At 46.7% G+C, this 16,664-nt stretch overlaps 1 protein-coding gene across 1 annotated transcript; it reads left to right on the top strand.

The window, feature by feature from the left end:
• Window positions 1-4,591: 4,591 nt before the first annotated feature.
• On the top strand, window positions 4,592-15,882 carry MUC20 (mucin 20, cell surface associated). The gene is made up of 4 exons (XM_081086552.1): window positions 4,592-4,760; window positions 9,231-10,532; window positions 12,794-12,885; window positions 14,813-15,882. Exons 1-4 carry the CDS (start codon window positions 4,685-4,687, stop codon window positions 14,879-14,881), a joined length of 1,539 nt encoding a protein of 512 aa, XP_080942678.1. The 5' UTR covers window positions 4,592-4,684; the 3' UTR covers window positions 14,882-15,882.
• The last annotated feature ends 782 nt before the right edge of the window (window positions 15,883-16,664 follow it).

Below are 16,664 nucleotides of genomic sequence, written 5' to 3'. Positions count from 1 at the left end.
GGAGTTGTAAGTCTATTTCTTTCACCAGGTAGGAGACGTTTTCTGTCATTATTTCTTCAAATAGGTTTTCAATATCTTGCTCTCTCTCTCCTTCTGGCACCCCTATAATTCTGATGTTGGTACGCTTGAAGCTGTCCCAGAGGCTCCTTACACTATCTTCGTATTTTCGGATTCTTTTTTCATTTTGATTTTCCGGTTGGGTGTTTTTTGCTTCTTCGTATTTCAAATCTTTGACTTGATTCTTGCTATCCTCTGGTCTGCTGTTGGTAGTCTGTATACTATTCTTTATTTCAGTAGGTGTATGCTTAATTTCTAGTTGGTTCTTTATCACAACATCGATGTTCTCACTAGATTTCTTGAGGATCTCACTATATTTATCGGCGGCTTCTAGACAGTTCTTTAAAGACCTTAAAAGTGTGGTTTTGAATTCTATATCCAGCAGTGTGCTTTCCTCCATTTCTTTCGTTTGTGTCCTGTTTCTTTGTCTCGGCATTTTTTATGTTTCCCTGTGTTGAAAAAGTGGTTTTCTGTGCTAAGTGTCCTCTAGGGCCCAGTGGTCCAGCCTCCCCAATTACCTGAGGAGGACACTCTTGGTGCACTCCCTTGTGGTCTTTGTGCACAGTCTTGTTGTAGGTAAGCCTTGATTGTTGTAGTTATCACTGGGAGGAATTGACCTCCAGCCCAACTGGCTGTGAAAATCAGCTGTGTCTGCAGTGGGAGAACTTCTGTGCTGGAGACACCCCTCTGGGGCAAGACTTGCTTCAATGGGGCTTTGGTGCTCACTGAGTCTGCCCCCTGAGTGTGTCCTTTATGTTTCCAGGGAGCTGCAAACTAGATGGTCCCACTCTGACTTCTGGGCTTCCTGGCTCCTGGATCTCTAGGGAGGTGCTAATCTAGCCTTTGCCTGCAGCTCTCCAGCAAAAGCCTCCCTGCAGGGCTTGGGCGGGTCCCACGGGATCAACAGGGTGGGGCTAGCAATTATGGCTGCTCTCAGTCTTGCCCTCAGAGGCTCTGCTTCTCAGTGTTCTAGGAATCGCTGCAAGCCCCTCCAAGAGAAAGCTGCCCTCGGGTTCTGACCGATGCTAGACAGTCCCGCTTCTCCCGTATGAGTCTGGGTCCCTAGAGACTCGCCCGGAACTGGAGCTCAGAGCCTGAGACTCCCTCCCGATTGAAAACCACAACCGCGCCCTCAGCCGCCAGCCCGCTCTGCATGCACTCCGCACCTTAGTATTTTACTTCCGCACTGTGCCTCCTCTGAGTCTCGGTATGCTTTTCTCTTTCCTTCTAGTTGTAGAATTTCCCCTCAGCCAGCCTTCCTGTGGTTCTGGATGATGTCCGCTCTGTCTTTTAGTTGTATTTTTGAAGTGGTTGCAGCAAACTCCGGTGTTTACCTATGCCGCCATCTTGGTTTCTCCAAAAAATTTCTATATGTGACACAGCACCAGAGTTAAGTTAGGGTTTTTCAAAATGCTGACATGCCAAGCTCAAAAGGTTCACCATCATTCTGTATACATAAATAAAAATTCATCAGGCTATATACCACCTGAGATTGGTATAGTTTACTGTATGTAGGTTACACATGAATAAAAGAAATGAATGGACAAATGAACAGAGGGCTTGCTGGAGTTTCCTGTGCTACCACCCGAGAAAACAGGGCTGGGGGGCCCACTCTCAGGGCCTTGCACTCTTAGATGAGTCTCACCACTTCTCCTGTGCCTCACCTACGCAGTCTATGCACACTCAACGTTTTGAGCCTGTGGAGAGCTACTCAGACTCTCAGAGGTGGTATAAAGGTTATTATTATTATTATTATTATTTAATATATTTCTTTATTGATTTCAGAGAGGAAGGAAGAGGGAGAGAAAGATAGAAACATCAGTGATAAGAGAGAATCATTGAGCGGCTGACTCCTGCCCGCCCCCTACTAAGAATCAAGTCTGCAACCCAGGCATGTGTCCTTGGCCAGAATCGAACCTGAGACCCTTCAAACCGCAGGCTGACACTCTATCCACTGAACCAAACAGGCTAGGGCTAAAGATTATTTTAAAGTGGAAACATTAAAGAAGATACAGAAAGCAATGTTATCTCAACTTCTTTTATCTGACAAAGGCAGGACCTTCCAAAAATGCAGCTGTCATTATTTCCCTTCAGAGGGGTTTTCTAGCCAATCCACCTCTCAAGGAGACAGCCAGCCAACAGAACCTCCCAAACTTCCCCGTGGAAGCCCCAGAGTCCCTCCCCCACTCCCATCCCCTTGTTGAATTTGTCAAATACACCTTTATTTAGTGAGTTACTCACTACTGAGCAACTTCCTGGTGTACATGTAAATAAACTGTCTTTGTTCCTGTTAATCTGTTCTCAGTTGCTTTGCAGGTCTCCAACCACTGGACCTAATTTTTTTTTTTCTTTTTCCCCATAGTATTTGTCCTTATATAATTCACTTCTTTATTGTGTTTACTATTTGCCATTTCCTCACTAGGAAGTTAGTTCCACGTGGCAGGGATCTGTCTTACTAAGGCGATATATTCCAAGTGCCTAGAACAGTGTCTGGCATACAGTAGGTGCTCCAAATGTTTAAGTTAATGAAATAGCCTCCTATGTTGATTCTGGGAGAGAGCAGAGTTTGGCTGAAATGAGGGGGGGGGGGGGTGCGGGTCCAGGTACTGTCTGATTATTATGGCCCTGAAGCTAACAGTCATGTGCACAGGCTTGGTAATTCCCACAGAAACAGAGGAAGATGGACCAGACAAATTCAGCAAACCCAGGGAAGCTCTCAGCCAGCTTCCCTCCTGGAGGATTCCTCACCTCCTTAATTACCATGGCTGAGCTGGTCTGTGGATCATTGATATGATGAAAAAAAGAAGAAGAATTGGAGAGTGAGGATGTGTGGTGGTGGTGAAAGGGCACCTGGAATTCCTCTGTAGATTAAGCCACTGGCTGCTGGAATGAGGAAGTCCCTTTCCTGGCTGGGGTGGGACAGAGGCAGCCCAGCAGGGAAGGGAGGTGGCAGAAAGGAGCTGCATTCTTGATGGATTTCTCCTGTCTTCTCTAGGAGGAAGCCTCACACTACATCACACACTACTGGACAGAGTCCAGCAGAATTCAGTCACTGCTGTGGCCCTGGGCCCCTTCTCCCCACATGAAACCCCTGAAGGGAAAATCCACCCTCCCATTTTATAAAGCCAAGCACTGGGGTTGAATGGGAGGGCTCAGCCTGTCAGGAGTAGTCTACAGATTATTGGTGTAGTTGGACCTGGAGTCAGATCCTTGACCCCAAGTGCTGGGCTGTACCCCAGATGGAGACCCTCAGCTTCTTCTCATACAGCATCCCTTCACCACATGCCCTGGATGACTCTCTCCAGCAGCAGAGTCCTTTATCCAGGGCAGGGTTAGGTTCTGGAAGACAGTCACAGACCCAGTGCACAACCTCAGACTGCATGGCCAAGAAGATTGCGGAGCTCTTGTTGACCAAAGCCCAGAGAAGACAAATGACTTGTCCAAGATCACATGGCTGCTGGGCCACTGTTAAGGAAGAAGCAGAAAATAGAACCCAGACCTTTAGATTCCACTTTAAAGTTCCTTCTAGTCCTGAGAGCTTGTGATTTTTTGATGCTGATCCAGCATCTTTCCTCCTTTCTACAGCTGCTTCATCATAAAACTCTTGTCCTGAAATTCCCAAGGTACCTTGTTCGACCAGCTCATTGGCCCCATGTGGGGATAGGGTTCTTCTCCAGGCACTAGGGTTTATGCTCAGCAGCTTCATTCCCTTCTTTGTGGCCAAATTCCCTAAGTTTCCCTAAGTCATCACCCTCACACTTCCCTCCTCCCAGACCCTGTGACTGCGACTAGCACACGTACCCTTTCCCTTCTCCCAGCTAGTGCCTTCTCCCCACTGAACCTCCAGGCTGGCAGCAGGGCATGGTCCTGGCTCTGGCTGGGATGCAGAGTCACAGGATGTGACAATGGAATGTTAGAATCAGAGTCCTGCCTGCCCCACACTGAAGAGCTGTCTCCTGCAGACCTCAGGGCTGTCCCTTCTCTCTACTGCTTGAGGGTCAGGGCAGACATCAGGACTCTCGCTCATTTACTGAGCACCCGAGAGACATGTTTTTGGTGAGCACCAAGTGTGTGGCAGCAGGCACTGTGCAAGAGTTGACTCTCTTATGAAATTCTCACGAAACAGTCCAGCGAGGTAGCAATATGCCCATTTAACAGCCAGAAAGTTGAGGTTCAGAAAGTTTCTCTAATTTTCCCTAGATTACTAGTTTACTAATGAAGTCTAGGATTAGGAATGAGATCCAAGTCTGTCTAAGTAAAAACCCATTCCAAGGCATAAGGAGGTGGGGAGGGGTGAAGGGCAGGAGACAGGGAAAGGTGTGTGAAGCACCATCTTCCATGACCTCCTGGGCTGCAGGACCCAAGGGTGAGTATCACTGTGAAAATGATTCCATGTTTTCAAATGAAACTGCAGAGAGGAGAGGTCACTGGGCAAGGGGACAGAGGGTTATCTTGCTGCCAGTGCTCAGTCTGTGCATGGGTGATCAGCTGGCCGCAGTCTGGAAACTACCAGATCACACCTAGGCAGGTGGCTGGCCCTCCTCTCTGGGTAGAGGAAGCAGGAACACTGGCTGTGAGAGGCAGTGGGAAGATCTGCTGAGCAGCGGTGGCTGGAGTCCCAGCTAGGATGGGCTCTCTCTGGGCCCTGGCTCTGCCCCTTTTCTTCTGCTGCTGGGGGGCTGGGGCCCCTGGGAGCTCTGCAGGTAAGAGGGCAGGAGGGTCCTGTGGGCTTCTCTCCTGGCAGTGCTCTGGGTGTGTGTTTCTGCCTTGGCAGAGGGTGAGGGTAGTGCTCTTGGGCTAATTAAAATTAGCCATAAAGCTAAATGTGAGGTATTACTTGTGTTATAGAAAGACTTGTCCACCCAGTGCTAGCCGTTATGAAGACTAGAATTTCAGTGCAGAAGGATTTTATTGATGAATGGCGCCATCCAGGGGAACTGGAAGCTATGCTCAAAGTCTGAACTCCCTGATGTCAAGTAGGTTACAGAATATAGGGGGCAAAATCTCAAGACACTGTGGGTTAGGGGATTCAGGTCATGCTGTGAGCTGATTGGTCAGTGGTGAGGGTAATAAATTATTTCTTCAGGTCTTGAGGACAGCTCTGAAGTCTGTTCTCAAGGGAAAACAGCCAGGGGGTGGTTCCTCCTTAGGGCTCAGGAATGGAAACAACTTAGATCAAGATGTTATCTGTAGCCTGCCAGAGGTCGGGCCTTATAATCATTAGTCAGGTCCAGGCAACTGGCTTCTGCTGCCTGGGGGTTACTGCTTGTGGAGAAAGGCTAGGTCTTTGGGGTGTAGATATATGGTGAGAGATATGATTTCTAGAGCTAGGATTTAAACAGAATTTAATCAAAGTCATAAGGACCCTGGGTTTCACTATCATTGATAAAGAGTATGCAGATGGCAGTGTGTCCTCTTAAGCATGTATGACACTGCGGTGCATACAAATGAGCGATATCATTTGAGGTTCCCAGGAGTTTGTCTTCCTGCCTGTGGGAGCGTGAGCACGTGGGGTGCAGGGAGGTGCAGGCTGGTGATAAATGTGACTAAAGCCAAAGAATGTGGCTTGACGAGATTCTAACTCCTCCAAGTTTATCCTTAAGAAAACACAGTTTTTGTGTGAAACATCTGGCTGTCACAGACTGTTTGGGGGGGTGGATTCTGAGAGAGACAGGACTTTTATGAAAGAAGAGAACATTGATCTGTATTGGGAACTGTGCCAAGCTGGTCACATGCATATATATATATATATATATATGTATTTAAATGGACTTTTTTTTTTAAATGGACTTTTTTAGAGCAGTTTTAGATTCACAGCAAAACTGAGCAGAAAATACAGAGATTCCTCCACTCCCCATCTCCAAACACACACAGTGTCTGCCACTAGCCACATCCTGCAGCAGTGTGGTACCTGTGTTACAATCAATAATCCTTCATTGACACATCCTTTTCATGCATTATCTTTTTTTCCCCAACTTAAGTAATAAAAATTTATTGAGAATTCCTGGGATGGTTATTATCCCCCAACCCGGAGGGCGGAGCCGACACTGTGGGAAATCCCTGAGAAATGACAGTGTCCCAACAACCCCAGCCAGCACAGTGAGAGGGAAAGTCATTCCCGTGAAAATGGGTCAGTCTCATTCATCCAAGCAGGGCTGGGAGAACAGATGCAGAGGGACCATCACATGGTACTGGGGGAGGGGCAGGGGTGGTGGTGGTGCTGGACCCCTGGCTGGCTCCTCAAGCACCAGGGCAGAAACAGATCCACTTCCTCTCTGGGGGTGGGGTTCCTGGCCCTCAGACTCATTTCTTATCTTGATGAGGCTGTCATTCCCTGTTTTTTTGAGACTTTAGTTTTCAAGAGCAGTTTTAGATTCACAGAAAAATTGAAAGGAAGGTACAGCGATATCCCATGTACCGCACACAGTGCACTATCTTTTTAATCCTCACACTAACCCTATGAGAGAGATATGATTCCCCTTGAAAGGTGAGGAGACTGAAGTTTACTGGGATTAAAGTATCTCATCTGCAGAGCCAGGATCTGATGCCACACATGCCCACCCCTGAGCAGCCACACACCTCTTGCATGCACTCTGATCTGCAAGGCTTGCGCTGCACATCTTACTTTTAATGTAATTGAATCTTCACAATCCTATGAAATAGGGACCCCTGACTCCCTCGCACAGGAGAAAATGCAGCCCGGGAGCCGGGAGACATGCCCAGGGTCACAGGTTGGTAAGCAGCAGGGCAAGCAGCAAAGAGAGAACTCAGACTCAGAGTCCAGAGTCCACAGGCTTTCCTCTCCACCAGTTCCATTTGAGGAATGGAGCAGGAGAGTGCAGCACTCTAGAGCTGTAGAGGCCAGGATGACCTTGAGAAGAGCCCTTCTTGAGGTCTTCTGTTTGAGAAGACCCCTGGTGGGTAAGAGATGTGGGGAGGGGGTTGTGAGAGCCCGGAGATGAAGAGGTTATGGGGTTGGGAAGCATGATGACATCACAAGGCTCCTGGAAAAGGGCAAAAATGTGTGAGAGGCAGTGGTGAGAATCTAAGAACCCAAACCACTGTTTGGGCTTCAGGCTGTGTGGGCTGACCCAGAAAGTCTCTGCTTCTATTATGTGAGATATTGATGTGAGAGCCTGAGGGAAATATCTCAGGCTTTGAGAGTATATTCCATAAAAGCATGATTTGTGCATGTAGTTAGACTGCACTGAATGAGTCAGGAGATTGAATGTCATGACCTGCCTGACAGGCATGTGGGTACAGCAGGAAATTCTCACTGTATTGAAATAGGTTGTGTGCCCTCAATCTTGACTGACTCCTTGAAAGGACTCGGTGGGGAAGGCATGCTTAATAACCCTTGCAGGCTTTGGAATATAAGAACTTCCTATTCCCCCCACGGCAAGGCAGGGATTGGGAGCCTCTTTCACAGGGAGGAGATGGGGACTTGAAGCGGTCGGTGGCTGGCCTCACTGGTGAGAGGCAGAGTCAGGATCTGCATCAGTAAATCACTGAGCGCCAGAGCGAGTAAGCAACAGACCTAGGCTGGACCCAGTCTCTTGCCTCGTGGCCCAGTGCTTGTTGGCCATTCAGTGGGAGACACCAGAGGACAAGCCGAGGACCTGTGGCCTCATCGCGACACCCCGGGTAGAAGTGACTGCATGGTTCTGGACCTCCCTCAAGTCCTTGGGTACTTTTGGGGCAGTAGATTTCAGAAAAGATCATCTCAGACCATCATAACCTTGAAAATGGGGCTTATATTTTTATCTTTTTCCTTCCAAGAGTAGTGTTACTAGTAAAATGCAGAGTGTCCCCTTAAATTTGAATTTCAGGTAATGAAGTTTTCTTTGGTATAAGGAGGTCTCAAATATTGCATGAGAAATACACATACTAAAAAAATTATTTGTCATTGATATCATTCCTTGCCCTGGTTGGTTTGGCTCAGTGGATAGAGCGTCAGCCTGCAGGCTGAAGGGTCCCAGGTTCAATTCCAGTCAGGGGCACAATTCTGGGTTGCAGGCTCCATCCCTTGTAGGGGGCGTGCAGGAGGCAACTGATTAATGATTCTCTGTCATCATTGATGTTTCTAGCTCTCTCCCACATCCTTCCTCTCTGCAATCAATAAAAGCATATTTTAAAAGAATAATTCCTTGTTTATCTGACATTTAAATTCAAATTTAACTGAGCATCCTGTAATTTTATTTGCTAACCCTGGCAACCCTCCCCAGGAGGCTCCTTGGTCCACCGACAGAGAGCCCCTCCCCTTTGGCAGACAGGAGAGGCCCCTCTGTCAGCTTATGAAAGAGCCTGTTGTAGCCCCTCCTGGGGCAATGAGCACCTGCTGACCGTCCACTCACTAACATCAAAGGGCTGGTCAAGTGAACAGAGACATTGTGCCCTGTGGAGAAACGCTGGAAGCATCTCTCTACAAACTGAAGTTTTGCCTCCCCTGGCTCCACGTTCCCTGTAAAAAAATGCCTGGTACATAATTTCTGGAGTTCTGGGGTTCCATCCCCATCATCTCAGGCCCATGTTAAGGAGAGGTTTGAGCGAGAATGGAAGCTGGCCCCTTTAACCTTGCTACAGCCCCAAGAACTCTGCCTGCTCCCCTCCCCTTTGCAATAGCCAATACCCACATTGTCTCTGGAGGTTCCTCTCTCCTAATCCCCCAACTACCTCTAAACACAAAACCACAGATGCTTCTTATATTTGATGTGTTTTTACTTCCGTGGGGAAACATTTACTGAATGAGAAAAGTATTGATGGGAAAGCGACAAGGATTATTTTAGAAAGTTCTGAGAGTTGTGGTCCCTGCTCTGCAGTTCTTGGCTCATATGGGCTTCTGCTTTCTTGCTCCTCCTTGAGGCTGGATTCTGTCCCTACATATTCCCTCTGAAGTCTTCAGACCAATAATCAACTAGATTCTGGGGCTGGCTTGCCTCAAGTGGGCCATCAGAGGACATCAGTTAGGGCCATCCCAGTTTTGTGGCTGCCACATGGGACTGGTCTTCCCATTCCTATCTCCTTCTTCCTTGTAAATGTAGATGACAAATGGGGTAAAAGCAACATTCCATTCCCATCCTCCTCCCAGCAGTGCCCAGGGCATAAGTGTGAGAGCTCCTGGGAAGTCAGTCCACTTGGACTCATGGCTCACAAAGTTGTCTTTCCCAACACAGGTGCCAACACCCAGGGACCAAGCCCTTTGGTGACAATGAATCACACAGAAGTGCCTGCTGTGACTCTGGGGGTCAACACAAGCTTAGAGGGAGCCTCCGAGACCACTGACCTTGCTCAGGCCTATGTGCCAAGTCACACCCCTTTAGAAACTCTAACCCTGGGCACCCAGACCTTTGATAAGACCTTACTCCCAGCCAGCACCATCTCAGAAGCAAAGATCAGGGAAACCCAAACCGTATCTCCTGCAACAGAGACCAGGGCCCTCACAAAAATAACACCTTCCAAGTCCATGTCTGTGATCACTACTTCTGTGGAGACATCAGCCACAAGCGACAGCCCCTCAGGAACTGGAATGACCACAGCTGAGACGGTGACAGATAGTGATCTCTTGGAAGCTGTCTTTGACACCCTTTGTACTGATGACAGCTCTGAAGAGGACGAGCAGATCACCATGGATGCCTTGACATGGGCTCACACCTCTGCAGAAGCCAGGGCTCTGGCCTTGGAGAGCAACTCAGCTCCAGATATCACCTCACAAGCCCAGGAACCTGACATCACTGTTCCACCGAAAGCCTTGGTTGCCTACAAGATCACCAACATTGAGGCTACTAATTGCAACATAATAGAAATAGAAGAAACTGCCATCATCACTGGGACCTCAGACGTAGATCACAGCCCCACAGGAGGAAAGACCCCATCCATCCCTGAGACATCAGCTTTGCCTGACTTCACTAAAGCAAAATCACATCTCACCAGGACCACAACCCCTTCTGAGGCCTTGTCAGCTGACAGCACCACAGAATCAGTTGAGACCCCACATACTGCCAATAGCCTTACAGGAGAAACAACAGCAGCCGAGGCCACCGTCCCCAGTGGAACTTTGGTGACAGCAAGCATGAACCCCTTGGAAGAAACCTCAGCCCCCTCTGTTGAGACAACAAGCCACGCTGAGGTCTTAGGAGCAGTTACAATTTCCACAGAGGCTGGGTCAACAGTGGGCAGAGCAACTTCCTCTGCCGAGTCCTCAGCTATGGGCTACAGCCTCTCAGATGTAGCCACCATCAAGGAATCCACTCGCTCGGAGACTTCTACCACAGACAGCACAACCAGTGGGCCCATTCCCATCAGCAGGAGTCCTCTTCCTTCTGTCCATTTGGCTGCAGCCAACAGCAGCCAAGAAACAGGTATCACCTTAGCCAAGACCACAGCCTCCCCAAAGAGCTCGAGGATAGCCAGCATGGCCGGAGGAAAGTCCCCAGTAGCCACACCCACCACTGCTCGGACCACAGGAGTCACTACAGGTAAGAGAGTACCCGTGTGTGATGTAGGGGGATTTGAGGTTTAGAGTCTCCCGGATGTCTACATGCTTAAGGAATAGACAGGAAGGAATGATCCGAGAGCCTCTTCGGAGCCCTGTTTCTGATGTCACCTCTTCGTGATCTTCTAGTGATTCTTGCTAAATCAGTAACAAGCAGAGTCAGGGCAGAGTATGGAAAGAGTGCAGGGCTGAAAGTCAGGAGAAATGGTTTGCGATCTGGCTCTGCCCTTAACAACCTGAGTGACCTAGGACAGGTCCCTGTCCCTCTCTGGGCTTCAGTGTCTCCATCAGTAGCTGGCATGAACAATGAAGTCCTTCCCAGCTGCTCTTCTGAGTAACTACTGTGCCCCAGGTGAGTTCCCAAAGCTTATTTGAAGGACATGGCTCTCACGCTCTGGAAGCCTCTGGTTCAGGCAGAGCCACACAAAGGAGCATCCTGTGGGCACCTGCCCCAAGTTGCTGCCCTCTGAGCATCTAGGACCCATGAAAGCAGGGCTCACTGGATGCACTTGCTGAGGTTGGTGCCATATATGGTGACAAAATAAATAAACTGGGCAAAGGTGGGATTTTAAGCTACACCTGTGAGACAACAGCTCCTTCTCAGAGAAGAAATCCCTTGTCCAAGGCTGCTTGGTCAGCTCAGCTCCTGGCCAGTCTGCCACCCCCACCTGCACTTCCTCATGCCTCATCCGCACAGTATCCTCCGCTTGCCCTGCCTTTCTGGGAAGGTGATAAAAAACATTAATCACAATCACCTTGCCAAATTTCTTTTGTATTCCAGGCAATCGCATAAAAATACTGCTCAACCGGAAGCATTGGCACTCACTGCATGTTTTCTCTGGTCATAGGGATGTAAAGTGCAGCCTAAGGAATATAGTCAATAATATTGTAATATCCATGTATGCTGCCAAGTGGGTGCTTGAAATATTGGGGTGGGAACACTTTGCAAAGCATATGACTGTCTGACCACTATGCTGTACACCTGAAACTAATATAAAGTAATATTGAATGTAAACTGTAGCTGAAAAATAAAATAAAAAAATGATAATTAAAAGCTACCATCTTCTGGGACTATATCCCAAGAAATCAAAAACACCAATCAGAAAGGATATGTGCACTCCTGGGTTCATGGTAGCGCACTTTGCAATAGCTAGGATTTGGAAACAGCCTAAGTGCCCACCAGCAGAGAAGTAGGATAAACACAAAGCTATCCAAAACTAGATACATCATGGTCAACCTTTAAAAGACAAAGACAAAGAGAAATGTTTGAAAATATCAAAAGAAAAACTATCAGTCACATATAGAATAATAATACCATTAAAAGCTGACTTCTAATTAGAAACAGTAGAGGACAGAAGGCAGTGGAATGACATATTCAAAGTGCTGGGGCAGGAGTTCGAGAAACAAACTTATCAACCAAAGAGTCTATATCCAGCAAAACTATACTGTAAACTGTGAAGATGAAATAAAGATAAACAACCTTAAAAAAAAAAAAAGCAACCATCACTTGAGGTGGGTATTATTATCCCATATGGCAGGTGAGGAAAACAGATTTAAAGAAAAAATATAGTAGGGTTCCAGATGAAACTCTGTTTGATGCCAAACTCATATTTTAATTTTCTAAACAATTTATCAATATATTTTTATTTTAAAATTATTTTATTATTTTTTATTAGATGATAGAGTCACATGATTTGAAATTCAACAGATCCAAAAGGGTACCCCATAAAATGTCTCTCTCCCACTGCTGACCCCAACTACCCAGTTTTCTTCATACCCATAACTGATGATGTTACTTTCCAGTGCATCCTCTTCTGCACATGAAATATGCATAGGGAAGTATCAAAAGGAGGATGAAAGGTAGCTATATAATATTGATATCTAGCTATATCTATATAAATCTATTAAGATATAGATAGATATCTCACATTCTCCTTTTTATGCATGCAGAGTGTATGATAAAGATTACACTTTTTTTATGGCTGCTCAGTATTCCATTTTGTTTTATCATAATTTATTTAACTAGTCCTCTATGGATGGACATTTAGGTTGTTTACAGAGGGAATTCTCTTTCTCTTTGCAGTGAGGAAATGTAAGCTCCTATGTGAACACAGACACATTTACATATGAGATGAGCACATATATGCTGTGGGGAGGGGACAGGGGCTGGGTAACACCATTCACGTCTTGATTTCTGAACTGACTCCCCCATATTTTTATCTTCCTACTGATCTCAACTTGCAGGTGGGGATGAAGGCTTCCTCCTCCTGAGGCTGAGCGTGGCCTCCCCAGAAGACCTCACTGACCCCAGAGCGGCAGAGAGACTGATGCACCAGGTGAGTGGGTGCTTTCTGGGCCAGGGGAGTAGAGGAGAGTGAACGATTCTTGTGAACTAACTCCCGGGAAGATCTGCAGGGTACAGAAGAGCAACTGTTACACCTGGGAGTCTACTAGTAGTTTCTTATGGCGTATTAGGAGCTAAATCTAAGGATCCCTGCCTGGCTTTGCTTCTGCCTGTTTTTCTTGAGTTCTGAATTTCCCCTCTTTGCTATGTAAAAAAAAATATTTTTCCCACCCTCAATTTCCTCAGGCCCTTAGAAGGTCAGGCCTTCTGGCCTCTGGGAGAAGGACAATCATATCCATGGGCAGATAGGCAGGAATTTGGTTGCAAGTGGCAGAAACCCAACACAGCTTATACAGAAAAGGCAAAGTATTGGCTGAGAAACCTAGAACTTCACCAAAGTTTTCTCTTTTTCTCTCTCTTAGCTCTGCTCCCTTTATTCTTCAGAGTCTCTCTCCATCTGTAAGGAGAGGTGGCTATGACCGCCCTAGAATCACAAGGCATTTCCTCTCCCAAGTTAATCATATCATTCAAAGGAAGGAATGATGTTATTGGCCTACAAGGGCCACCATGATGAACATTCCAACCTGAACCACGTGGAAATCGAAGGATAGCCCCCAAAGGAAATAGGAATGCTAGGAAGAAAAATACCATCGATGTACACTCTAGGGAACCAAGACTGGGCTCTACTTGTACAAGTGGGAAAATTCTCCTAAAACCCAGATCAATGCTTCTAGTGGTAAAATTCTGGGGTTAGGGCTTTCAGGAATGTTTGGCTCTTTGGAAAATTAGAGTGGGTCAGCTCAGTCTACCTTTTGTGCCATATCTTGCTATCAGGGAATGGGAACATTTGGGTCTTGAAGTTCTTTTAGGACAGTGGTTCTCAACCTTCTGGCCCTTTAAATACAGTTCCACATGTTGTGACCCAACCATAAAATTATTTTCATTGCTACTTCATAACTGTAATGTTGCTACTGTTATGAATCGTAGTGTAAATATCTGATATGCAGGATGGTCTTAGGCGACCCTTGTGAAAGGGTCGTTCGACCACCAAAGGGGTCGTGACCCACAGGTTGAGAACCGCTGTTTTAGGTGAACTCCTCAGATTTCCATAAGTAGTTCCCTGAACATGGCATGGGGTCTTGAAGCAGGACAGCCAAATAAATGACAAATGCCCACTGCACATGATAATCAAAGTAGCAAGTGTGAATCTCAGACGAAGAGGAAAGCCAGAGGGTGTCATATTTGAACTCCCCCAAACTGGAAACTATTTCCGGGGTCAGAAAGAAGCCAAGGAGACAGAAGCAGGTCAGGAGCCTAGGTGTAGGACCAGGCCATGGGGGTGTTGGACATCAGTTCTTGGGGGCTGGCCATTGGTTTAGGGCTCAGGGATCAAACAACAAATTATGGGGCCAGATAGATCTGGGTGTGAATTTCACACATCCAGACATGGGGCAAGTTACTCCATACACTTTCCTCTCTTATAAAATAAGGCTGATACTACCTGTTTTATAAGGTCACTGTCAGGTTTAAATGACATTATGTGTACAAAGCACTTAGGCCAGTGGTCGGCAAACTGCAGCTCGCAAGCCACATGAGGCTCTTTGGCCCCTTGAGTGTGGCTCTTCCACAAAATACGACGTGCGGGAGCGCACGTACAGTGAGATTGAAACTTCGTGGCCCATGTGCAGAAGTCGGTATTTTGTGGAAGAGCCACACTCAAGGGGCCAAAGAGCCGCATGTGGCTCGCGAGCTGCAGTTTGCTGACCACTGACCTAGGCCGTGCCCAGCCCGCAGGACGCTCAGGAAATGTGGTGGCCTCCTCCTTTGTTCTCTGCCTCTGTCCCTTCCTGTCCTTGGTCTGTGGGGAGCGCATGGGCCATATGAGCTGTAAGTACTCACCTGCTCCTTTTGCCCTCCAGCTGCGCCATGAACTGCACGCCTACCTGCTTCCCATCCAAGTCTCTCTGCTGCGTGTCAGGAGGGACTAGAGAGCATCAGCTGCAGCCAGGCATGGCTGTGTGCCAAGAGGGGGCAGTGCTGCCTTTCTCTGGAATCCACCGCAGACTGGAGCCCATTGCTGTGCCAAGATGTACCTGGAAGGTTCCCACGGAGGTCAGCTCGCCTAAGCCCTTACCCCAGACATGGCTGCGGGGCCCTGGCTCACATATGCCCCAGTGTATCTGTGTGGTGGGTGGGGCTTCCCCTGTTCCATGTCCTTGGACTTAAAAGGCACATAGTTGTCTTTCAGTAAAGAGTGACCTGATCAACCATCTGTCATCGATGGGGGGCTTCCATCCTACAATAAAATTACACTCAGTGTGGCCCGGAGGTTATCTATGTGACCTGTGTGTTTCTGACATTTTTATGGTACAGGGATTTTGTGCATCCTCACTGCCACCTCCCTCCTTTATTGTTCCCCTGGTTCTTGGTTTGGACTTTGATTTCAGCGCTTACTGAGGCTGACGCTGGAGCCTGTTGAACTGTGAGCTCCTTCAGGGCAGGGACCATATTTGTTTATCGCAGCATCCCCTGAACCTAGCAGAGCGCCTGGCCCACAGCAGGATCACAGAGAATGTTTGTTGAATTGACTTGAATTGCAAGCTCTGGACACAGACAGGTTTAACAGAAAGTCTGTAATACTCAATTATTTCTCTACTCAGAGCTCATAAATCACATTATTATTGTTTTAAATTAAATGAGATGACCATGTCATCTGTGAACAATGACAGTTTCATTTCTTCCTTCCCAATCTGTATATGTTTTATTTCCTCCCCCTGCCCCCCTGTATTTGAATTAGTTAGGACTGACTCCTAGTATGATGTTGGAAAGCAGTGGTGAGCCCGGCGGTTGTGGCTAATTGGTTGAGTGTCCACCTAGGAACCAAGAGGTCACCGTACAATTCCTGGTCAGGGCACATGCCTGGGTTGCAGGCTCAATCCCTAGTCTAGTCCTCTCCCTTTCTCTCTCTCTCATCAATAAAGACATATTTAAAAAAGAAAGCAGTGGTGAAAGCATATCCTTGCTTTGTTCCTGATCTTAGCTGGAAAGTGTTGAGTTTCTCACCATTCAGTATGATGATAGCTGTAGGTTTCTGTAGATTAAAATTTTTCAATTACAGTTGACATACAATATATTAATTTCAGGTGTACAACATAATAGACATTTATATGACTTACGAAGTGATCACCCCATAAGCCTAGTACCCATCTAACACCACACAGATTTCTTTTTATCAACCTGAGGAAGATGCCTTCTATTCCTAGTTTGCTGAGAGTTTTGATCATAAATGGGTGTGGATTTTGTCAAATGTTTTTCTTGTGTGTGTTTTTTTTTGCATCTAGTGATGTGATCATATGGTTTTCCTTCTTTAGTCTTTTCATGTGATAGATTACATTAATTGATTTTTGCATGTTCAACAAGCCTTGCATACCTGGGATAAACACTATTTGATTGTGATGTATAATTCTTTCTATTCATTGTTGGATGAGACTTTCCAATATTTTGTTGAGGATTTTTTATACTTCTGTTCATGAGAGCTATTGGTGAATAGTTTTTTGTTTTTTTTTATGGTGTCTTGTTCTGGTTTTGGTATTAGGGTACTGCTTACCTTATAAATGAGTTAGAAAGTATTCTCTCTGCTTCAGTCTTCTGAAAGAGATTATAGAGAATTTGCAGAATTTCTTCCTGAAATGTCTGGTAGAATTCACCAGTGAACCCATTTGGGCTATGTGCTTAATTCTTTCATTTTTATTTTTATTAATTTCAGAGAGG

Source organism: Myotis nattereri, assembly GCF_964212035.1.
Source record: "Myotis nattereri genome assembly, chromosome: 3".
In the NCBI taxonomy this organism is placed as follows: Eukaryota; Metazoa; Chordata; class Mammalia; order Chiroptera; family Vespertilionidae; genus Myotis; species Myotis nattereri.
Note: the sequence above shows the minus strand (reverse complement) of the source record. Positions and strands in the feature narration are given on the sequence as shown.